At 46.4% G+C, this 25,163-nt stretch overlaps 1 protein-coding gene across 6 annotated transcripts in view; it reads right to left on the bottom strand.

The window, feature by feature from the left end:
- Window positions 1–25,163, bottom strand: part of LRRC42 (leucine rich repeat containing 42) — a 300,779-nt gene that overhangs the window by 168,018 nt on the left and 107,598 nt on the right. For all 6 annotated transcript variants that reach the window (XM_069642156.1, XM_069642154.1, XM_069642153.1 and 3 more), the window contains 3 exons: window positions 21,847–21,978; window positions 17,540–17,658; window positions 486–574 (listed from right to left, as the gene is read on the bottom strand). In XM_069642156.1, coding sequence (XP_069498257.1) covers window positions 486–574; window positions 17,540–17,658; window positions 21,847–21,978 — 340 coding nt within the window. The remainder of the gene's footprint in view (window positions 1–485; window positions 575–17,539; window positions 17,659–21,846; window positions 21,979–25,163) is intronic.

Consider the following 25,163-nt stretch of genomic DNA (forward strand, 5'->3'; position numbering starts at 1 on the left):
CCTTTCCTCACTGTCAGATCCGCCAGACAGTTTGGATATCAAGCAAATTGCAGCAGTGAGCGGTATAAAACCTAGTAACATGCATTTAAAGGTTCAGCTCAGTAACATGTTAATTATACATAGATAGGACCAACACACGATCCTTCTCTTGTCACGCACTCTACCTCTGGAACTCGATCCTGGTGTTGGCTCTGAATGCCACCACAATTCTCTAGTTTTGCAAATCTCTAAAATGTGGCTTTTTCAACACCACCTAACCAAGGACTAATACAGATGGAAGGACAGACCGGCGAACAGACTGCGACTCTCTGTACTGAGCCATTACAAGATGCCAGTCCAAAGGCTGGATAACACCTTGTGTAGCACTCAAGTCAGAGGTGAAATGTGCTCCATCAAAATAACTGGGAACTAATTTAGAAATAGAATACGACACATGAAAATTTGACTTTTTCATAACAGAGGACATGCTGTGGTGTATTTCTTACCTGGACTCCAGTTTCTGAAACGTCCAAACAATTAAGTTTCCTAAAACCAAAAAGAAATGCCACCCCTCTTTCTGTGATGTTGGGGTTGCCTGAAAAGTAAAAAGTACATAATTAAGAATGCACTTCTTTTTCTTTATAAAGAAAAGGTAACTATCAAGTGGTGAGTATGCAGCCAAAATGTGAACTCAGGCTAAAGACCTGGTAACCACTAATTTTCAGGCTCACCTCCAGGACAAAATACCAAACTGGCTATAGTATAGGGAAGAAATATATAGCAACAAAATACTCAAGTTTACTTTTAAGGGGGTTCCAACCACCTCTGCCTTTTTGGCTCTATTGCAGGAGCCTATCGGGTTACTGTACCTCGAGATTCACAGTGTTTATCCCTCATACGAAAAATATGCTGCTGACCCCAAAGCAGGTGTGCCTCAAACAATAAAAAGGATATTCATATTAAGTTGTGTTTTTTTTGCTTAATCTTTGTTCTTGACATCATGTTCATGCAGGGGACACTGGTTCCACAATCCCAGCTTTTTGGCCGATCCGACATCCCCTCCTCCTCGAATCAACCCGGTTACAGTGCCACCTCGTTACCAGTGACTCTGCCAGGCTCTGTTTCCCTCTCTGCTCTCTCCTGTACTGTTCCTGATGCTTGCGTCTGCTTCTGCAATACTTTCTCCCTATCTTTCTAGCTGACCAGGCTGGTTCCAAGGATTTGCCTCTGTTTTAGTCTCTGAATATCCCTCACACTGCATGTGTCTGCATCTTGTAGCGCTTCAAGCCAGTTTAAATCTCTCAAGTCCATCATCCATGTCTGGTGCTTGGTTCCTATACCTTTCTGTCTCTAGGCAAGTGTGTGTTCACTCCTCCTCCCATCCACTACAGTCTGTTTCTGCCCCATAGAGCTCAAAGTGTGGTACCTCTTCCAAACCCTCCTTACTGTGTTCGCCCCTTTTGCTCCAAGTGTCTGTGTGCCATCTGCATCCTCACGCCGTACTCTGCCCCTACTGCTATGGTCTCCCCCTTCTCCCACACGTTTGCCTTCTAATTCTTCTTTACATACCTCATAGAAATATCATATGGGGAGATAGCGACACAAGTAACACAACTGTGGTTCACAATGAAATTTGCTGTGTTTTGCTTTTGGGAGTAGAGAAATCACTTGCCACAACATCAATCCAAATCAATCCACCCAACCTCCATCAGAATGTGGAAAATGCAAATTTACAGCCATACGTACATGCTGTCTGTCGTGGAAACTGTCCCATATGTTGCAATATTCAAAAGTCTCATGCCCAAATTACTTTTCAAACCGTTCAAATGTCACACAGCACACTATTATTTTAAAGAGAATAAACAGTTACAAAATGTTAAACTATTGTTTGAAAGCAACGTACAGAGCAACATTTTTGCCAAATTATTTTTCTCCATTTGTTTTTTAGTAGTCAATTTATATCATGGCACTTTATGCAAGGGGAAAGGCTATTTTCCAAATGGGGCAATGTTGATTTTTTTTTACCAGGTTTGATAACAAATAACATGAAAGGCACTAGTTATTTACTCTTCAACATTTATTCCACGTTTTCATGTGGTGTTGATTTATGAATGGAGTTGCAGTGCACCTTACACAATTATGTTGCAAGTTCACCCATGGTCCCAAAGTATCAGCTTGATCCAAAGCTGAACTTGGACCTCCAGTACCTTTGCAAGGATACTCAGAGCCTCGTTTAAGTTTGTTATATAATGTATGAATTTGCATTTACTTGTATTTATTTGAATAACGGGTGCACATTGCAAACAGAAATGAAATACAATCACACATTTAGAGATGGCAGAAGCATTCCCATGAAGGGTGTCTGTACGATAGCAGACAGATGAACACAAGTGGTGAGCCAGTTTATGAGGGTATAAAAAAGTGCGACATATAGCAGAGACAAAACCAACAGAAAATAAATGTATATAGTAAAAGAGGTGACTACAAAGATAACATTAATTTAAGAGGGAAAAGTGCTTCAAACTAAGGAGTACTATAAAAATATACAAAACCACATTAAGCGTCACCAGAGGGAGTGGCAGGGTCAGATAGGGAGGATGGGGTTGAAGGAGCTCCCTCTTAAGCAAGACATTGAAGTTTAAGCTGAGCTTTGAAGAGATCCACAAACTGGCTGGCTTTGAGTGCAATCGGCAGCACATACCTCTGGAGGGGGCAAGTTGGGAGAAGGAGCAGAAGCAAGAGACATAGGGAGAGCAGAGAAGGACCGGAGGGAACGAAATAGTGAGTAAATGGAGATTCAATCAGACAGGTACTGAGACCATTGATAGCTTTGTAAAATAGGAGAAGGAACTTGAAAAGGGAGCAGTTGTACAAAGAGTCAACCAACAGGTCAGTAAGTAGAACTGGGGGAGGATCTAGGCAGGTTGTAGCAAGTAGCGAAGTTGAGAACTTTGTCTAGAGGGAGGAAGGCGTAGAGAGGAAGGCCAAGAAGTAGGCTCCAATAGTAGGGACGTTTGGCAAGCACAAGGGTTCAAGTTACTTGTCTGTATCGATTGTTCTCCAGCATGGGTCTGGCATGTATTCACATGCTCATGAATATATTCCCCATCGTCAGGCTGGGAATCCTCGGTAAGAGAAAAAACATTTTCACTATCATTTACTGCGTTTCTCCTTTAAATCAATCACTGTCTTCTAGGTCATACTGCCCCCATACAATGACAGTCCTCTCCCTAACACCGACCTCTGGCAGCCATCTTCAGATTTGGTAAGCACGTAAAATGGCAGTATGACCAAGAAGAGCAGCAGAGGGGTCAGCGGGAGGGTTCACATGTGAATCAATGCCAGACCCATGCTGGAGAACTATAGTTACAGGTTAAGTAACTTAAACCTTCTCCAGCATGGGGTCTGGCATGGATTCAGATGCTCACGAATAACAAATACATATCAGTACAACATTACACAACCACGGGAGGTGGCAAGGCACAACAGAAGCAATTACACTTACCCCTGGAACAGACTCACCTCAAGCAAACAGGTTGCGTAGCACTGCTTGGCCGACTCTGGACTCTTCCCTGGAATCCCTGTTGACGCAGTAGAATTTCATGAAGGTGCGAGTGGACCTCCACGTAGCAGTCCTTCAGATGTCGAGCAGGGGCACACCGGACAGGAACGCTGTTGTCGCAGCGATGTTTCAGCTGGAGTGGGCTCTCAGATGGCCGGGCAGCGGTCGGTTAGCCAAACGATGACAGTGCATGATGCAGCGGAGAGCCATCTTGAAATGGAAGTCTTGGACAAGGCCTTCCCATGGTTCACAGGACCAAGGTTCGAGAACAGCTGTGAAGTTTTCCGAAAACTCTTTGTGCGCGAGACGTAGAACTTCAGGGCACGAGCAACTTCCAGCGAGTGCAAGGCCGCTTCCGCTGGCGACAAAGAAAGGTTTCTGGAAAGGAACTAGTAAGACCAAAGGCTCGTGAAGGTGGAACTCCCACGAAACCTTTGACATGAAGGAGGGATGCGTACGTAGCACCACCCTTTATTTGTAGAAAGTTAGGTATTGTTGTTTGCAGGATAGGGCCTGGATCTCACCTACCCTTCTGGCAGAGGCGACGACCACCAAGAAAGCCACTTTCCACAAGAGGAACTTGAGCGGGCCTGAGAGGCTCGAAGGACCCCCCCCCATGAGCCTCGTCAGAACCACATTGAGTTCCCATGCTGGGGCAGGAGCCTTTGCCGGCACGAAAGATCTGAGAAACTTATTGACGAGTCGATGGGACCAAAGCGAAGATCTTCCGGGCGACCTGAGAGATAGATGCCAGATGTACCTTGATGGAGGCATGCGCCAGTCCAGCCTTGGCCAAGGATAGCAAGTATGGCAGGATCTGTAGGGCTGTGACCCTCAAAGGGGTAATCTTCTGTGACCTGCAACATGTAGCGAAACGCTTCCACTTGTGACCGTAGCACTTCAAGGTCGACGACGCCCTGGAAAGGACCTCCGGGCAGTCCACTGGCAACTCATATCCTCCAAACGCTAGGCCTGCAGGAGCCAAGCCCTCAGGTTCATAAATCCTGGGTAATGATTTAGGATTGCGCCTCCTTCTCTGGTGAGAAGATCCGGAGCCACTGGCAGCTTGACCAGAGGCAACGCTGACAGTCTGAGACGGTCTGGGTAACAAATCTGCCTCGGCCACGCCGGGGTGATGAATATCATCCTGCATTGGCACAGTTTGTGTGTGTTGATGACTCGTAGCAGGAGAGGAAACGGAGGGAACGCGTACAGACACAGCCCTTCCCAAGGGAAAGAGAACGCATCCCACAGGCTTCCCGGTTGGTGGAATCTGCTGGCAAATATCTGGCATTTGGAGTTCGCCGCTGTCCCAAACAGATCAATCTGGGGCCTCCTCCATTCGACAAAGATGCGGTCCTCCTGCACCTGCCAACGTTCCCACTCGTGGCAGGAGTGCAATTACCTGCCGAGGGAGTCTGCAATGGTATTCTCGCCTCCTGCTAGGTGAAGAGGGACGAGAAACATCCCTTGTCGACGGCCAAGTGCAAGTATTGTGCTTCCTGGGAGAGCAATGGGGATCGAGTGCTGCCCTATTTGTTGATGTACAACATGGTGGTCGTGTTGGCCATGAAGATCCTCACCACCTTGCCCTTCAGAGACGGAAGGAACGAATTGAGGGCCCAGAACACTGCCCGAAGTTCCAGGATGTTGATATGGAGATCCTTCTGGCAGCCACAGGCCTCTGACATGCAGACGTCCAGTGTGGGCTCCCCAGCCTTCCAGGGAAGCGCTAGTGCGGACCGTCTCCTGGTACAGAGGGTTTTAAAAACCTGTGCCCTCGGCGATGTTGGAGCAGACGCCCCACCATCCTATTGCCCGACGGAACTTGTCGAGAGGGATCTTGTCTGCAAAGTTTCCGGATACCTGTATCTAGCAAGCATCCAGAAACTCCTTTAGAGGTCGCATCTGCAACCTGCAGAGTCAGATGATGTAGATGCAGGACATCATGCTGAGCAACGACTTGATGGCCCGCACCGTGGCAGTCTTCGTCGACAACAGTCGCTGCATCTACCCTTGAATAGCTGCTACCCTCCCCTCTGAGGGTGACGCCGGACAGGACACCTTATCGAGACTCTCTAGGAACAACACGTTTTGCTATGGTGTTAAGTAGGACTTCGGAAAGTTGATGGAGAATCCCAGATCTGTCAGTAGCTGGATGGTTGTCTCCATGTGTCCGACGGCAAACTCCTGCGAGCAGCCCCGAATGAGCCAGTCGTCGAGGTACAGGTATACGAGTATGCCTCGTGGACGTTGATGGGCAGCCACCGGCGCCAGGCATTTTGTAAATACTCTGGAGGCCAACTTCAATCCGAAAGATAGAGCCTTGAACTGGTAGTTCTGACCTGCACTACGAATGAAGAAACGTCAGATGATTCTTGTGAATGGGATGTGGAAATAGGCATTTCCGGGTCGAGTGACATCAAGAAGTCTCCTTCCTCCAGTTGGCCGAGCACGGGTTGCAGCGTGACCATCCTGAACTTTTGGGACTTCAGGTATTTGTTGGGCGTCGCAGGTCTAGGATGGGCCTCCAGCCCCCGGTCTTCCGTCTGACCAGAAAGTATCTGGAATAGACTCTGGAGCCCTGGTGCCATTGGGGAACTAGCTCTATTGCCCCTTTTCCCAGCATGGCCCATACCTCTTTCAGGAGCTCAGGGATGTGCTGTTTCTGAAGGGGTAATCGGTGGTATCCACGGACACCTGCGTTGAAAATCCAGGATGTGCCCCTGGGTGAGAGCACCTAGCACCTATCTGGCGGTGGGGCTCTTCCACCTGCTGACGAACCTAGTCAGCCGGCCTTCCACTGGGGTGCATGCGCGAGGACCCAACGTCCCTGCCGGTTCAGACCTGCTTCGGCACCAGTGTCCTGCCATGCGGGATGACGACAATGCGGCCCTCCACTACCGTAGACCTGGGAATGGCCTCTGTAGGCTTCCTGAGTCGTGGATCTGGAGGGCTGACGGTACAAAGGGGAGAAACCGTTGGCAGACCTGCTATACTTTCCCCCGGAGGAGTGAAAATAAGAGCAATACTACTGGAGAGTGCCCAGGGAATGGGCCGTCTCCATATCCGCCTCGATGGCCTGGAAGGGCTTGACGACCTTCCCAAACAAGTTCTCTTCGTCAAAGGGCATGTCCAACACATTGACCTGGACCTCCTGCCGGAAATTTGTGGCCTTCATCCAGCCTTGTGACTAAGGCAGACAATGTTCCCCATCTACCAGAACCCCATGTTTGCGACGTTCAACACCACTGTGATGGCGTGATCAGATGCTATACTGCCCCTTCCTGGACGAGAGCGATTGCCTCCATCCTCTTATCGTCGGGGAGGAACTCTAGAATAGGCCCCAGCTTGTACCACAGCACCCTGTCGTACGTGGATAGGATCGCCAGTGCGCTCGCCGTCTTGATAGTGGACACGGACCGAAGACAATGGGGACTGGTTAATCGACCGTTTCCTCGCGGCCGCTGATACCACTGAATCCGGCGATGGTTGCCAGCTCAGGCACTTGGGTGCCGAGTCCGGCACTCCATACTTCTTTTCCAGCCTATCCCGTTTGGCTGGAGCCGTGAAAGAGTTCTTCATGAGGGCCAGGCCCTCTTCCTACACGTCGTCCAGAAGGGGCACCTCCATAATTGTCTTCCTCTTGGCCTCGCGCCTCTGGAACAAGAAACCCTCCTTTCTGGTTTTCTTGGGCACAAGCTGGAATAGCTCAGAGGCTCCCGAGATCATATAGTGGAAACACCCTACCTCATCCGGTGGCGACACCCTAGGTGGAGCATCCAAATGTGGAGACTCACTGTCTGCTGCAACAATATCTTCGCCGTCATCCTTAGTCATGTCCGCATCCGTCCCCGGGTCTGGGTCTGCTGGGGGAAATGGGCCGGATGTGGAGGCTGAAATGGGGGTGTCGGATGACGCTTCCTCTTCGTCGTTGGAGGCTCATCAGAGACCTGGGGGGCCACCGGAACCGGGGGCATCCTCCTCTGGATCTCTGACACCAAGGTGTGCAGGGTCGACAGAATGTCCAAAGACCCGTCCCTCGGCCGAGCAGGCGGGAACGGAAAACTAGCACCTGCGCCGTCGTCGCCGTCATCCTCCTCTTCCATGTCCTCGTGGACCGTGGACTCCTGGTCAGCATGGGAGGGCTGTTTCGGGGCCTTATCGCCAACCCTTTTCCTTTCCTGCGGTGCTTCAACAGGGCCTGAGCCAGTTTACCCCCTTCTGGCGTGCCAGCAGACTTTCCAAAAGTCACTCCGGCAGTGTCGCGCCTTGGGGGCAGGGCTACCTTCCGTGGGTCAGCACCCTTAGCCGTCGTTATAGCAGCCGTCGCTGATTGAGCCAGCTTGGGCTGTTCGTTCTTCTCCTGAGTCCGCGGCTTCTCCAACTACTCCCGCAGTTTAGCCAGAGGTAGATTTACTTTGAGAAGGAGCTTGATTGCCAGCTGGCAATGGGGGCGGAGGGTGATGTTGATCGTGCCCTATCCACTTTGGGACCTACTTCTGCGCAAACCCGGAGGACTCAGACTTGCAGTTCTTCTCCTGGTCTTGGGCCCCCACAGGTGAAGCACCCTCAAAGTACTTAGAAAGCTTCTCGTATCGGCCGGTCCTGGGTGAGGCATGACCCTGCTCGGAGGAGAGGCCCTGGGGTTAAGACACGCCGCCAGTCTACCATGCCTGTCCCTCGTAGTCTCCTTGGAGGACCCAGGGCATATTTCGCACTCCACCTCCTTATGGTCTGGATGCAGGCAGTAGAGGCATTGCAGGTGCTGGTCTTCTATAAACACACTACGCAGCACGCATTTGGTGCACGGCTTGAAGAGGGCCCTCCCCTCCGTTGACTCCTTCATAATCAGAGGGCACGAAGTAGGCCCGATGGCCTTCTAGAATCTTCGACGATCTTCGCCCTTGAGGGGTGCTGAAATTCACTGACAATGGATCCCTGCTGTTGGCAGAAGGAGAAGAGAGCACAGAGGCTCCATTGGAACAAAAATGTAACATTTCTCTGTTGAAAACCTGAAAAAACGTAGTGCTTGAGGACTCCCAACACTGAAGTGTGCAGTAAAAATCTGAATATGGCTGGCAGAGGAGTGGCTTAGGGAAAGGACGGTCATTGGATGGGGGCAGTATGACCCAGAGGACAGTGATTGGTTTAAAGGAGAAATACAGTTTGTAAGTGAAAATGAAACTGTTTTAGCTTTTACCAAGGATTTCCAGCCTGACAACAGGGAATATTCATTCATGAGCATGTGAATCCATGCCAGACTCCATGCTGGAGAACAGAGTTTGTCGTAGAGTGGTTAGTAAGTGTCGAGTACTTGGTCTCGTCGCTGCTGGGCTCCTGCTCTTGAGTATCGTTCCAGGCGAGGAAAACCAGGTTTAGACCTTCTAAGGCAATCCAGAGTTCCTATAGGCCATAAGTGTGGCAAAGGGAACAGTGCATGAGCCCCACTCTGAGGTGCTTATGGCACAGAAACTCCCACGCCATGATGCAGCTCCCCAGATTAACGTGGTGCAGAGACAGCGACAAGTGATGGCTGGGGGAGCTGGATGCAGAATGGTAAACTGAAGGGCTGGAACAAAGACAGAAGGAGGCGGCTGATCAGTAGGAGGACTGCTGGTGGGAGGCAGGTCAAGCAGCCAGGCAGAACCAAGAGGAGACCAGTCGGGCTCAGGCAATGCAGGCAAAAGAGGACCAAGAGAAATAAACATGAGCAGGGAGAGAGATGCACGGAGCAGAACAAGGAAGACAGAGGTCTCGTAGGGCCGAGCAAAGCATACAGGCAGGCTACAAACATGCAGAATGCGTCAAGAGGTGTCTGTGTTCTCGTTTGTGGGGCTAATGTACTCCTGTATGCGGTACTCAACCTACGGCTCTGTGCATCATTGCTGCAGCAATCGACGGAGTTCATTGGACTGCGCACGAATGGAAGTGTGGTGCTGGTCCTCTGTGCATACACAGCGCAAGGAACATGGCAGTGCCCATGGCATGCCCTGTGACTTTTTCTCCCCATTCTGGCTGAGGCCTGGGCCACCTCCTGCTGCCACCACCCTGCTCACCAGTCTCCCTGCACTGCAGGTGCCACCAGGTTAGACGCCACGGGCTGCGGCAGTGACCATGTCAGAGACGGCATGACACCCTCCACCGAAGAACCCAGAGCACCAGGTTTCCAGGGGAACCAGAGGACGAACAGCCAGACCAATCAGGGGGCATGGACCTGGGAGGCTGGTTCCCACGAGCGATCACAGGCAGCATAACACTTCCAATCAACCAGGCAATACAAACATCTGTACCAAAGGCAGGAATCGTAAATGTCCTGTATCTCATACTCAGGCAAGCCATCGAGGGATACAGGAAAGTATGGACCACTGCCATAAGTGTCTTCCAGATAAGGCTTCAATAAAGAAACATGGATCACTGGGTGGATGCGGCAACCTATTGGATCCAGTTCCTGGAGGTGAACCACTGAGGGAGGTTCACCTGGATGGGGGTCCTTGAGGAGTGAGAATGAGACACGCTATCCCCCTTCCTTTGACACCTTTTCCTCTCACATAGGACATTCAAAACCACTAACTCTCCCTTTTTCCGACACAAATACTTTCACACAACACAAAGGACGAGGGACTAACACCAGAGCCGTTTTTACCTGACATGTCCCAATACAAGGGTCAGGCAAAGTCAGTTAATGAACCTGTATCACACACCCCCGACAGTCCTTTCCCTTCCCCACAGGGATAAAATATGGAGCCCAAGAGCACAGTACGAGCACGGCAGACAGCATGACGAGACAGCTAATCATGCGTGCAAGTTTAAGAGAAGGAGAAAGGCAGCAGGAATCGAGAGGGTGGTGAGGAGAGAAGTGAACATGCCCTTTTTGTCCCAGACCCACGGAACCTTTGAGAAAGAAAGCCTTAGCCTGCGAACAATAGCACAACAGTACACAGGGCAAGCCTATGCCAATAAGCAGGAGCGAGGGAAGCTCCCGCGACCGTGGTACAGGCCTGGACCCCAGAGAAGCCGAAAGTCAAGCGGTTGCCGAATCACTAGCCGAGTATCCGGGCAGAATATTTTCCATGATTGGGGTCAAAACGAGGACAATTAAAGTCTGAGTACATACACACCACAGGTGGACTTGCGTGGCCGCAGCCAACAGCGCGGCAACATTTGATATCACGTGCTACATTATCGAAGCATGATTTACACCACAAGAAAGGTTATGAATAACCCAGATCCATTGCCATCTAAAACCGCTATAAGCCGAAACACAGTTGTGTCGACCTTTTATGTATATTAGTGTCCGCCTCACCCACCGGGCATGTTCAAGTATTGGATGTTTAACTCAACATCGATATTGAACCCCTTTTAAAATGCTAAGTATGAGATCCATGTTATAAATACTACCAAATTATTTTTTGTGCCCTTTTGTACAACCGGGGTCACCCTGATCAATTGTCTTTATACAGTTTGAATTACCTGGAGAGATCAGGTAATAGCCAGATGCCACTCTTTTTCCACATCTAAGGTGGTTTGTAATATATAATGAAACAGGTACCAAATGTTAGCACACAGGACCCGATGCCAGCGGAGAGCCCTCGATTACTTCTATCAGGCAAGCAACAGGTTTGGTCCATAAAGGAATGCCAGATTGAAGGGCGAACATGTATCGATGTAATTCCCACAGGCCCTGGATTCGAGCAAGTCTTACCTGGACACCGATGTAGATCTGTTTTTCCACTGTAGCCACACCTCCAAAGACAAAAGACGACAAGGCTTCATAGGCATTGTAGAGGAATTCAGAAGGCGTTTATCAATGATGAGTGGGCTTGTTGTTCCCTTCTTGCAACAGGCACTCTGGGTGTCTCCCTTGTTTGGGGGGGCCGCAAGGGACAACCTAGGTAATCTCCACTGCCATCCAATAAAGACGTAACCAGTTGAGGCGTTGTCTTTTCTGTTCTGCTTCAGACAGCGGACCACGCAAGGCATCCAGTTGCATAAATTCCTCTGTGGTGTCTTTTGGGAGCAGGATTTGAGCGGGCATAGGCCGAAATGATCCTTCTCCAGCTCTTCTCTGTTCACCTCATCGCTCTGTCAGTCTGTGGTTTACCTGAATGACATGGTCTGTTCTGCCTTGAAGGGACTCAGATTCTGGTGAGTGAACAAGTTCGTCTTTGCAGTCCTCACGTAGGTCCCTTCGGAACAGCGTGCACTGTGTACTTCAGTCAACTGGTAATCTGCAGCGAGTTGACTGAGCCTACTGCGGTAGGTAACCAGATCGGAGTGTTCCGGTTTCAGGTGGAGGAGCTGGTTCTGGGCGGTGGCTGCCAGGTTGGGCAACTGAAACGCAGCCAAGAAGGCTGAAATTCCACTTAATCAGACTATTGGCTGATACGTACGGAGATGCCCATGCCAGGGCGTTGCCCGTTAGATTGGTCACGATGGACCCGATTTTGGCTTTATTGTGTATGAAGTGATAAGGCCTGAATCGGAACTGCATTAACTTTCTCGGATCACCATCATATTTTAGGGAAGACGTATGAGACACGATGTTCTCGGCCAAGGAAACTACAGTAAGTCTATTCATGGCACCTCCAAGAACAGTGTTTACTTGCTTCAGAGAACCAACCTCTAGAGTAGATGGGCATGTAGCTTCTCTCGTAGTTCCTGTACAGTTTTCATGGATTCAGGAGACTGTAGGCGTCTTAACCTGTCAAGTACCTGGTCTCATCGCTGCTGGGCTCCTGGTCTTGACAATAGTTCTGGGTGAGGAAATCCAGTTTTAGACCTTCTAAGGCGATCCAGAGTTCCTATAGGTTGTAAGCATGGCAAAGGGACCAGTGTCCAAGCCCCCCCTCAGGTGTTTACAGGACAGGCGCTCAGAAGCCAGTTCCCCACACCAGGGTACAGCTCACCGGATTAACGTGGCACAGAGACAGCAACAAGCGCTTGCTGGGGGAGCTGGATGTAGAATTAAGCTGAAGGACTGGAATGGAGACAGCAGGAGGCGGTTCATCAGGAGGACAATGGCTGCTGGTGGGAGGCAGGTCAAGCAGCCAGGCAGAACCAAGAGGAGACCGGCAGGGCAAAGGCAAGGTGGGCAAAAGAGGACCAAGAGAAAGAAACCCGAGCAGGGAAAGAGATCAGAAGGAAGAGCAGTACAAGAGGTAAAGAGGTCCCATATGACTGAGGCTACAAACGTGTTAAGACGCGTCCGTGTGTTTGTGGGTTTCATGTACCCCTGCTCCTGATATGGTTAGCCTACGGTTCGAGTGTCATGGCAATGGATGATGCTCACCGGACTGCATGGGGGTGGGGTACCAGACCACACTCCCGCGCATGCCCAGCACAGAGAACATGGTGGTGCCGGCACTGCCTCCTACAGCCACCACCCTCTCTGGCAGTGCCAGTTAAGACGCTGCAGGCTGCAGCAGTGGCATGCTTGAGGCAGCATAACAGCAAGAAAGGGACACATTTCCCAAATATTGAGGAGGTTAAAAAGCAGCAGCAGTGGTAGTGATGAATTGTTGCAGGCACCGGTCACTATCAAAGAGGACCCAAAGATTGAGAGCCTTGGGCAAGAGAGCTAGCAGGTCAGGCAGGAAGGAGAGTGGCGAGGAGAAGTATGGCTTTAGAAGCCAAGAGAAAGAGGACTTCAGTTTTTGAAGAGTTCAGCATGTGGCAGTAGAGAGGCATCCAGTGATGAATTGCAGAGAGACCGTTTGTTATCTGTTCCGAGATGTGGTGAACGAGGGAAAGCAGAAAGATTTGAATGTCACCAGCAAAAAGGTGATTGTGAAAGTCAAAGAACGGGAGGTTTTCCTAGGGCAGAGGTATGGAGGGTGAAGGGAAGAGGTCCACGGACTGAACCTTGGGGGCAATGAAAGGAAGAGGGGTGGGGACAGAGGTTTGTGAGTTCCAGTAGATTTTATATCACTCTTCCAGGTCGGGGGAGACGCAGCTGAGAGCAGATTTACGAAAACCCAAGGTTCTGGAGAGTGAATGGAGAGGGGAGTGGTAGACAGTGTTCAAAATGGTAGAGAGGTCCAAAAGGATGAATACGTTCATATGAGAGGAGTAGAGTATAGAAGAGAGTTTGGAGTGGTGTGCATCAGAGAGAAAGTTGAAGACATTAGGGAGTGCAGTCTAGGAGTGTTTACTTACAGATGCCAGATAAGGCCATAATCCTCAAGGTACTTGGTGATCTGGTTGAAGCCAGTCCACTCCAGGAACTTTGAATAATGGGGAAGGAGGGAAACTGGGCCATAGTTTGGTGGAACGTTTGAGTGAGCAGAAGGGTTGCCTTAATATGGGGTAAGACCGTTTCACATTTGAAGGAGGCAGGGAAGCGTCAAGCGAAGCGAGAGAGGTTAAGGAACTCAGAGAGATCCGAGCAAGAGATTGCGACAACGTTTTGACTATTTTGGGAGCAAAATGGTTAGTAGGAGCGCAAGATGGGTTTGTGCTGCAAAGTATGGGTGCCAATTCAAAAGGAGCAGAAGGGGAGAAGTAGTTAAGAGTAGAAGAGGTAGGGGGACGAGGTGGTAGATAGAAGGTGGGATGGGGAGGGAGAGAAAGGAGGACTGTGAAAGTGTCATGAATTTTGGCAGAAGAATAGTGAGCAAAGTCATGAGAAGAAAGGGAGGAGATGATGAATATTGGCTTGGGAGCTGTGAGCAAAACTTAGAGGGTAGATAAATGTTTGCGGGGGGTAATTACAAAGGGAGGAGATCAGGTTTGTCAAGTAAAAGGATTTGGCAGAGTCCAGGGCAAAGAAGAGCTCAGTATAGGAATTCATGTATGGTAGTGGTGCATAATTTGCACCAGCATCGCAGTGCAAGGCACATGTTTGACTTGAGGATCTGAATTTCAGATGCGATCAAGGCTATAAACAGGGGACGAGAAGGAATGAAAGTGGAGGGATAGTGTTAGTCATAAGTCATGCGCAATGAAAGCCAGAAAAAAGCACAGAAAAGGCATGAATAGGTGCCAGAGATAGGAGAGGGGTCCTCGCATCCTTAAGGAAAGGGGCAAGAGAGTCCTTTCTGAATTTCTACTTAGTCATTGAAGAGGGGAGCAGAAGCCTAAAAGGTGGAGGGACCGAAAAGTGAACAATGGCATGATCAGAGGGAAATGTGGAGGAGGGGAGCAAGTGTTGTGCAGGAGGAAAGGGGGGGATAGAGGAGGTTTGAGATCCTGGGAGAACGAAAGCATCTTGTTTAAGGGGTATGAGTGCAGGGGGAAACGAGGGAGATTTGGAGGCTGGAAAGTGAGGCAAAAGTTAGACTGAGTTGAGGCTGACAGCTATAACAGAAGGGAAGGAGAAGGAGGAATGGAGCAAAGTCAAAGTGCATGCCAAAGAGTATATGAAATAGGCAAGTGAAGACAATGAGGAAAGATTGCAGTCCAAGAGAAGGTAGGTGGGTGAGCAGAAAGGGAAGGTTGGCTGAGAATTTTATTTTTTTTTAGTTGGGAAAGAATGGGGCTATTGGTAGCTAGAAGACAGTTAACAGGCCAAAACAGTCCTGCACAGTATGAGAAACACATAGGGAGAGGATAGTCAATACATAGTAGGGCTACCCATGCGTGGAAGCAGGCGTCAGGTAAATGTTGAGCTCAGCAAAGGACCGACATGAGCAAGAGTTCTAGCGCCAGGCCCTTTCTAGACCCAACAAGGTGTTCCTTTTGACTGCAGATGCCCGGGCTGGTCTGGCTGCACATGCCCAGGCTGGACACCCAGGATAGACTAAACAAAGGAGGCAGTGTGTCACATGACCCTCTGAAAACCAGATGGCTTCAGACTTGCAGGCAGGTGCTATAGGCCCAGGGAGCTTTGTTTTGTAGGCAGGACAGTCAGACGGCTGCCTTGCTGCCTAGTAACATCCTCCCCCTCCACCGATACTCAAGACAGGAAGGTATCACTCTTGATCTGAGCCAATATTACCTCATGATATATGATGTACAACAAAGGTGTCCATACAAAGTCTCGAGTGGTACGGAGTTTCTCAGTCATAGCTAATGACAAAAATGCTGTATTAGATGCGTTTGATTCTTGATTCGAACCCAGGGAAGGGTGCTTAGCCAATCAGGTGGCTGGACCAGCAGATGGAAATACACAGTGTCTGCTCGCTATTTATAGCCACCCAAGGCCCTACCCTTGCTGGTGCCATGCTGATTGTGGGAGGCAACAAGTAGCCTCTCCCTGTTGACTCCCCACATCCCCACCCTGCCTCTTTGCCCCCAAAACCATAAAATACCCCCCCTCCGCACTTATCTGCTGAACCAGAGCTTTGTGCTCCAGACCCGGCGCGCCTCCATCCCCTGGCCGCCATAGAAATAGAAAAAAGGGACGAAGTCCCTTTTCCTATGGCAGCAGCCATCTTGTCCCTCCCACCCCTATCCCGAGAGAATGGGCTTGCGCAAAAAAAGCAGAGCCCATCTCCAAGAAATAAAATTACACTATTAGCACTCTGGGGTGTGAATGGCTTTCACCCCCTAGTCGGGGGAGGCAGACATGGCCGGTAACGGCCCACAGCCCTCACCGGGGCCCTCTCTTCGTTCTGGCCTATCTAAGCTCAGGCTGGTGGGCCATTACCGCCCATGTCCTCCCGACTCACGGGGGTGAGTGTAAAAAATTCTATTTAGGAGTGACTATGGCAATTAATTTATAGCGAGACATTAAATAAATCCAAAAAAAATCTTAAAATATATTTACAGATATGCACTGTTATTATGAATGATCGAGTTTTTTTCTTCAATATTATTATTTACTTTGTTTTGTTTGCAGGGAAGCGAAAGCCCCTTCTTATACAGTCCTTGTGAGACTTGCATAGATTCAAGGCCTTGGGAGGTGGTGGTGGGATTGTCAGAGATGGGGTAACTGGCCCTGAAAGACTTTGAATTATAGGGTCCAGCCACCGCTCATAGGCCTTGGGTAGCAGACCGTTTCAGAATGGCCTCGGGTCAGCATGGCCATGGCTCATATGGACAGGTTTAACTGGCTTTGGTGGTAGGTTTTGGGCCAGTACTTGGGGGAAGTGGCCATGCATTACAGGCTTTATGGAAGGCCTGAGGTCCCAGACAGTAGGGAGACTGGCATAAGGAATCAACAGATTAGTAGTGGCCTATTAGTGGGACTGTAGTTTTGCAGATGGGCAAGGGCCTCCAAAACACTTGCATTCCTGTTAGTGGCCAGTTCTCAAGCACAGGGTTTCCCCAATTGCCAGTCAGCACCTGAAAATTAAACTAAACCCCTAGGATACTCTTTGCGAGGTGTGGTGGATGGGATGGTTTGTAGCTGCAAAGTCATTATACATGTGAGCACCGTCACAATCAACTTCTAGTGTGGGATGGAAGCACACGTCTTTGCAAAACATCAACAAAAGTAATGGTGCATTTGGGAGAAAGTTTGCACCAGAGAGTTAATATAGTCAGCGGAAATGTAATTTAAAATCGAAAAAAATTTGAATTTTGCTCTGCAACTAATGGGGCATCGCGGAGGGCGGGGTTTTTGCCTGTCACGCTTAGTTTCGCGACGTTCTGCACCTTCCAGTGAAGATAAATACGACCTAAAAGATTAATTATCGACAGAGCACAAAAGTACAACACCACAACAAGCAGAAGCGCACATGCCCTTTTGGTGCCATTTTATTTTTCCATACCCTTCATGATCCAGGAGGTAGCTGCATCTGTTTGAACGAAAAGGAGACACGCACTGGCCAAATGATGCAGAACCTCTTATATGAATGGATCGGTTGTCCAGCAGCATTTTCTTAACAGCCAAAATAGTCAGTCTTTTTGGCTGTCAGAAATATATATGTACTAATGACAGTAACAAAAAATGGTGTAGCGATCACGGACTGAGATTACGCAGCATAAGGTTTGTATATTAAAAAAAAAAATCCATCTTTCCCTTTTACTCTTCATTGCATTCAAATCACTCAATTGAAACTTAGAAGTCCAAGAATTAAAGGGTGTAAAAAATACACATATTACTAAACTTACAAGACAGATCAAAAACTTGAAGGTTCGGAAGGCCCCGCTTCATCACTCGAACTGGTGCCGTCATTTTTCGAATGCCTGCATCAGATAGACCGTTATCCCTCAGGTAGAGCTGAATAAGACTACAAGTCAAACCAAAGAAAATAACATCAAAGAGTATTCCATTGTCTATACAATTCTCAAAACACTTTACTGATATCAGATGTCACATGACCACTATAGTTACCTCAAAAGGAAGGAATGTATATTATTTTGACAGGATATAACCCTGTGGACATCAGAGGTTTTTTACGTAAGGCGCACAAACTCAAGATTGGCACTGACACAGTGGCAATGCACCGGAAACAAGTCATAATATAATAATAATGTGTTATTGTATGTAAATATGTGCTCTGTAAGGCGCTATATAAATATCACCCAACCGAAATTGGCATGTGCATCCCATGTGTGCCAGATCTGGAACATATGTGCACCGTTAGAGTGTGACCATCTCACCACCAACCACTGAGAATATGTGTCAGAACTCCCAATCGTTTGAGTGGGGGCATGTAGTCCGAGGCCTGACCACCAACTTGCTGTTTGCCCAGTCACATTAATCAACTTTGCAAAGCAAGCAGCCACCACAACAGGGCCTATGTTAATACATGTGTGTATTCCTTTTATTAACAGCCATGCTCAATACTTTGTGTGTTTCTCTCAGAAATACAAACAAGAATCTCGAAATGCTGACCCATGTCTGGCAATATCAAATATAAAGTTAGGTTTCTATGGGATCCGAGGTTTGTGCAAGCACAAACGTAGTATTTAAGGGTATACTTTAATTGAGATAAAACGATGCCTTTGGAAGTTGTGAACTCTGGCCAATGAATTAGTGGGTGGCAGCCATTTATTTTGATTTCTGGCTGACCTGCCCCAATTTTGGTGTAAAATCTATTTCCCTTCTTTTGGGTGAAATTTCCCAAAAAAGTTGGCATCACTAGTTTTACCATTGTAACCAATCTCGAAATGTGTTCAAGATCCTCATGTTTCTTTTCATGCATAGTGAAACCAAAAATATATATTCTATGAGGACATGTTGCGAGAATTCCATAGTGGTGAAGTGGCGTATGTTGGTACTACATTCTGTGGCCTTCCAACATACTGCTTTGTGAAATTACATCATTTTGATGTCACTGTGCTTCCCAAAGAGGTCTACTTGTGCGTGCTGACAAGTATCTTCTCACTCAGAGTGTACTTCGCCTTTGCATTATTATGGTCTCTGCAAATAACTTACATTTTACAGAACAGGAACGCATTTAGTCATGACAAGTAGGAAAGAGGTTCAGCTCAGATTAGTACATCAACTGTAGCATCACTCACTAACATCTAATGAAGGAAACAAGCATGTTTCCAACTACTTTAAGCCGAACCTATGGGTCTCGGACAAATTCATAGTGGAGGAGTTAGCAAGCGTATTTCTATGTCCTTCGCTCTAGGTTTCAGGGTTGCAATACATTCAGGACATACGGGAGTGAATAGTTCACACGGACCAAGAGAGGAACCAAAGAATTATCGCCCAATAGCACTCCTCGACGTTGTTGGAAAAATGTTTGGTTCATTACTTTTGGAAAGTTTCCAAAAATGGGCAAGAACCTCGGGCAACGAGGACCCACTGCAATCGGGATTTGTGAAGGATGCCGGGACAGCCCCAAATATCTTGTTGTTAAGCATCTTAAAAAGCAAGATTCACGAAGGAAGTCCTAAAATCCATCTGGAATTTGTTGACCTGGTCCAGGCCTTCAACCAGGTCAACCGGGAAATCTTATGGGAAAAATTAAGAGCAAAACGCTGCCCGGAAGGCATTTTGGAACCCATTAGAGCTCTTCACCAAAACACCTCCATAAGGGTACGCTTAAATCGAGAAGGGCTCTTTCAGAACAAATTCACACGGCCAGAGGAGTAACGCAAGGGTGTCCCCTTGCCCCGACGCTATTCAACGTATACCTGTGGGATATTAAAGATGGAGAACTAGTGATCCGCTCATTTCCACCAACAGTAGGAAGATCTAAGATCTCGAGACTTCTCTATGCGGACGACCTCATCTTACTGGATAACATACCGATTGGCCTGCAGCGTCAATTAAACGAGCTGGCAGTTTACATAAAGAACAACTTGGAAATTAACAAAACGAAAACCAAAGTAATGACATGGAAAAACATAACATCCATACCGAAACATTCAGATGGACCCTGAAAGGGGAGAAGATCGAACATGTGAGGGAATTCAAGTACCTAGGGGTGATCCTTAGCAACAACAGACAAGAATGTCCAATACAAAAACATCTGTTGGAAAGAACGAAAAAGCTGGCAAGTCAGGCCAAAGCGATAGACGGAAGATTCTGTCAATTCACAACAATCCCCTGGATACAATTTTACAAGGGCAAAGTGGTTCCTTCCCTAATCTATGGCGCAGATGCTATGCTGATGATTCCGCGCAAATTCTGGAAGCGCATTGAAGGGCTCTTCTGGCGAAGTACATTGAACCTACGAGCGTCAACGCCTGTTTCAACGATACGTCAAGAACTCGACTTAACATCATTAGAGTCGATGGTGGTAAGAAACACAATAATGCTACACAGAAAGATTATAATTTCCAATTGCCCAAATGTAGCGACCATTACTCACACTGAACTTGAAGACCAAAGAAGCAACTTGTTGATGATCTGGGTGAAAGAAAATCTAAAAATCCTAGAGGAGTTAGAAAGCTCTGAGGAAGAACTGTTACAAAATCCAGACAAAGTCAAACAAAAACTGTGGTAACGAGACTGGATCCAGACGACATCTCTAGAAAATAGAAGTAAACTAATAGAACACCAGCCACCAACAACAAGGAAGATAAACGACATGTCGAATTATCTAAAAAAGTTCCTGAACAGACGCCAGAGAAATGTGTTTAAGCGATTCCGAATGAATCTCCTGCTAACAAACGAAATCAGAGCGATAAGGAAAATCTCGATGGAAAACAGTTGCCGTTTTTGCAAAAAGAAGGATCAAATTGAGACATTGCGACATTTGCTACTGACATGCTCAAACTTGACGAATCTGAGAAGCAGACACCTAGCACACATATTCAAAGAGTCGACTATATGTGGAGAAGAGGACTGGTGGAATAGATTAATAGAGGGAGACAGCACCTCTTATGTGATTGCAGTTTCGCAATTCTTTGTGAACTCGAAACTTGAAGATCCCGAATGAGGCCAGATTCCTTATTTTTTCCGCCAGACAGGAAGGGAGACATTTCCTCAAGTCTACAATTAACTCAGTGCAAAGGATTATTCCTTTTTCTTACCTCTGCTTTTCATCCTCATCTTTTTCTTTCCTAAAGTTGGAATGGACATAACAAAACTGGAAAGGATGGGAAATGTTTGTTTTTCGTTATCTTGTAAAAAAATGTATTTTGTAAAAATTGAATCAAGTAAATAAAAAAATTAAAAAAATAGTTCACTTACTCAGGTCATGTCATATGCAAGATGATCAAACAAACACCAACTGGGTGGTATCAAGTCGGACCTTACGTATTCGGGAGTCAAAGCAAGGAATAATGCAGGTTGGACATTTCTCACAGCATGTGGCAGGACTTCCACTGTGTCACTCATAGCACCATCTTTATAAACTAGTTAAAAATATCTGTTAAGAAGCTTAAAATAATATGAGGTACACTTTTTGTTAGAGGTCGCTGGCATAGATCACATAGCTTACTTCATTCATGGGTGCAAAAGCTAACCTTATTCCTTCATAAAGTTATGTCTGTAGGTACTCGATTTATTGGTCGGGCTGAATCTCCTAAGGTTTTACAGTAACTTGTAGATGGGCACAGGACCATTGTGTGGATTTCAGAGGTGTAGTTATGTGGCTTAGTTAGTGCAGTAACATTTTAATGCAGGCAAATCCCTAATTCGGAAGAAAGACTGCTTTCGAAATTAGATAAAAGCTTCATGGTAGAACATGCATATGCATGTCTGTACAAAACAGCTTGGTGTATGCCTGAATTGCAAAGAAAAGAAATGCTCTTGCATTCGTTTCTGGTAAATATTTTCAACTTTCGGCTGTCGCTTTTTGGTTGTAATCCTACTCTAAGCATGTCGGTTTTGACTAGGATATGTTCTCTGGTCGAGCACTTTACTGCAACTGCCGATCATGAAATTAAACAATTTTTATTTCACTTCTAACAAAATGCCTACTAATGAATTGGCTATGTGAAACATCATTACTTACACTTCCTGTAGTGTGTCAAGAGTCAAGTAACCATCAGTGCAATGCAGGTGTGATTACCTAGATAAGGGTTCAGTGGTGAGGTGTTCAAGGAGTTCATGGCCATCTCCAAGTTTGCAAAAAGAAAGGTCAAGGCTCGTCAGCTGTTGGAAGGATTTGATGTCTTCTAGTTTTTCAGATACGACAAGATGCCTGTTTTAAATGAGGAAAAGCGAAAATTACTATTTCGAGAGACAGTGCATGTCGGTACCCCCTTTTTTAAAATTAAGTGCGTTTGGCTACACAATAAGCCTTTTGCACCAACAATATAAACGAGTCGTATTTGATAATACATATTTAATCATGACAATAAAATGAGTGAATACAAAAGAATAAAAATACATCAAAACATAGTCACTATCTAATAACACTATTAAATGTGTTCCGGGAAGTTGCTCGATGTCAAAAAGAAAAAAAAAACAGGATGAATTCATACAACATTACAATATAGGCTGAATGGTCCAGGAAAATCAAGCAATGTTAAAATGAAGTGCCCATTCACAAATACAGAAAGAAGCTGCTGTAATCATTGATGATTCTGCCGAATAAATAGCCGATCATGATTCATCAGAGCGTAGACTGTCTAATGCACTGGCAGAATTCCCATATCCCCCAATATAGGGTTGCTCCAGGCTACGACAACTTGTCAAAATATGCCTGATAATTTCTCATCGACAGACGGCAAAGCCTGGAATCATGGGGATACCTTTCAAAGCACCACAATGTTCGAAAACAGAAAGAATATTACATTTGTGATATACGGTCTTAGAGCAATGCTATGTGGCTCAATGAGGTAACTGCGAGGAAGACTGGGAGAGAAGCTCTGTTTAGGAAACAGCACACAACTCTTCTTCAGGGTTAACTTTATTATCGACTGAAAGCAATCCCACAGCAAGGTCTTAGTCTTCAATTTAGAGAAAAAGGCAACTGCTTCTTCCTCTATCAGAATAATCATATCAACTGCATCAGGATGGTCTGTGAAAGAAGCAGCTAAACTCACTATATGCTCGATTCCCTGGTCTGATGCGTTCATTCTGAGCAAAGACTTCTGTTAAGGATTTCAATCAGGCAATACACCCAGGTCTCGCCTAGCATGTAATGCACCAATGAAATACTTATTTATTGTGTCTATAGGTTCAATATTCTGAGTGATATACCACTCATCACACCCTTTTCAAAATACCCCCAGGTCACAGTGGACCAGGAATCAGGCTGGTTGGTAAAGGTATTAGTTATTTATTTAAAATTCAAATCACACCAATTTTAATATATATATGGGGCAGAAATCACCAATGTGGTGACAATACAAATCAGAAGTAAGGCAACTGAATTCACTTATAGCAATACAGAACAGAAAAGACAGGAAAAAGAACAGTTTTGGCTTGTGAAAAGATAGCGCTTAGGTTAAGATTTCCCCCTGCAAAGTTTTTAATTCACAGATGAGCAATTCTACACAGAGGTAAGTAATCAGCAGGTATTCAGGAATAAAAGAACAGTATATAGAGTTTGAATGCAATCCTTCCTCCCCAAAGAAGAGAGAAAAGCGTTTGAACATTTACACATTTAAAATGACAGTTGAAATGGCTATGAAAAACAATGAAAAGTGTGCAAAAATCCTTAAAATGATAAAAATAATTCCTATGGGAGCAACACTAAAAAGATCCTAACAAACAAACGACAATACACACTTCGAATCAGAATGGAAGTTTGGAAATACTTTGAATGGGAAAACACACGTGGAAAAGCTTTGCAGAAATGCGAATTCCCACCTAAATTTCACTATGCGATTTTTAATAAAAACGGGTCAAATGCACTGTTTCGCAATGGATTGAATTGGCTCTTCTTGTCACTGGACACTGTAGATTAGCGGGATGGTGAGTTTCAGCAGGCAAGCATGATTGGTAGTGAGCCAGACTGGATCAGAATTTCCTTTAAGTTTTTGGGGATGGTTTCAGGATTTGGGCCTAGCTGAAAAGAGTTCAGCAAATGCTGATGCCTTGGTTTTGCAACGTAGTCTGGATCAGGACAAGATGAAGAATTCTGGAACAGGGCGTCACGCGGAATCAGGATGTAGTCAGTAATCAGTGTGTGTCTGTGTGTTGTGAGGTTCCCATGTTTATCATGCCAAGTGACATCACTAAGTTTATGGTAGGGGCAGAATTACAACCCACCCAGCTGTGATTGTTTCAAAGGCACTTGTTTTCTTCTGGTTGGAAGACAGAAAGGGCTATCATATTTATGATGTGCCAAAATGTAACTTTCCCACAAATACACATTTCTATACTTATGCCCTCTAATAAAATCAGACACATGCATTACATATTTTATGGGTTACATTTAGATCCAACTCCTACGTCAGTGAGAGCTGGCTTTGTCTTTCTGTGGAATTTTGATAATTTTAATCATAAAGATTTGGCCTAACATTTCCTAATTCAGTACATATCTGTGCAATCACCCCTAGAACACAGGTATACAATATTAGCTTTGTAGCATTAATAGTCTTGGTGCAATTAGTGTTTCTTTATAACTTTTGTTCCTTATGCAGTACCAGGTTCAGTCACGTCTTCAAAGAAAGAGCATAAAACTAGATTTACAACCACCAACTTTTTATCCTCCTTCATGTGGCAAAGTTAAAGGTTTTTAAAGCTTAAGTACAAATAGTCATTTAACCACCAAAAGTTCTTAGCAGTTTTTTTCACTTTTCTTTCAATTGGCAACAGCTGTCAAATTCCTTTGATCAGGGTGAGGGTCATCCTCCTTGAGAGGAAAGTTTCCTGCCCGTCCCCTGTAGGGAGGAGTGTTCAAACTTGCCATTGTCTTTAGCTGAGTTCCAGACAAAAGTCTGATGGGTTCTTTGTCATGTGTATGCGAAAACCTCCCAGCAGCAATTAAGCCTTTCCTGCCAGTAGTAAGGTGTCAACCATTCCCCCATTCCCAGGCTGAGGCTGTCAGCTCAGAATTAAATATTTAATTAACTCAAGACTGGGTTTTGACTTTAAGTTACCTACTTCTTCGTTAACACATATAAATGAACACAGTTTATAGGTGAATTTTGACATTTAAAGAATTAGGCCTCTCACAAAAACATGCTTTTAAACAGCCAATTGTGCACTTCCTTCCTGAAAAACACATTTAAACTGAGGCTTTTACATCAGATTTTCCTCTGCAGCACACACATTTTATTCAGCATTATTTCTGTCCTTAAGTGCTGGGATTTGTCTGCAGTTTGGATGCATGTATCCAGCCTTTGCTTGGAGTTCTCTCTGCACAGCTGAAATTGTTACATGTTGCCATTTTAGCCGCATTTTTCCCTGTGGAACTGAAAACAATGTTGCTGG

The sequence above is a fragment of the Ambystoma mexicanum genome, chromosome 1q, assembly GCF_040938575.1.
Source record: "Ambystoma mexicanum isolate Mex_15411 chromosome 1q, UKY_AmexF1_1, whole genome shotgun sequence".
NCBI lineage: Eukaryota > Metazoa > Chordata > Amphibia > Caudata > Ambystomatidae > Ambystoma > Ambystoma mexicanum.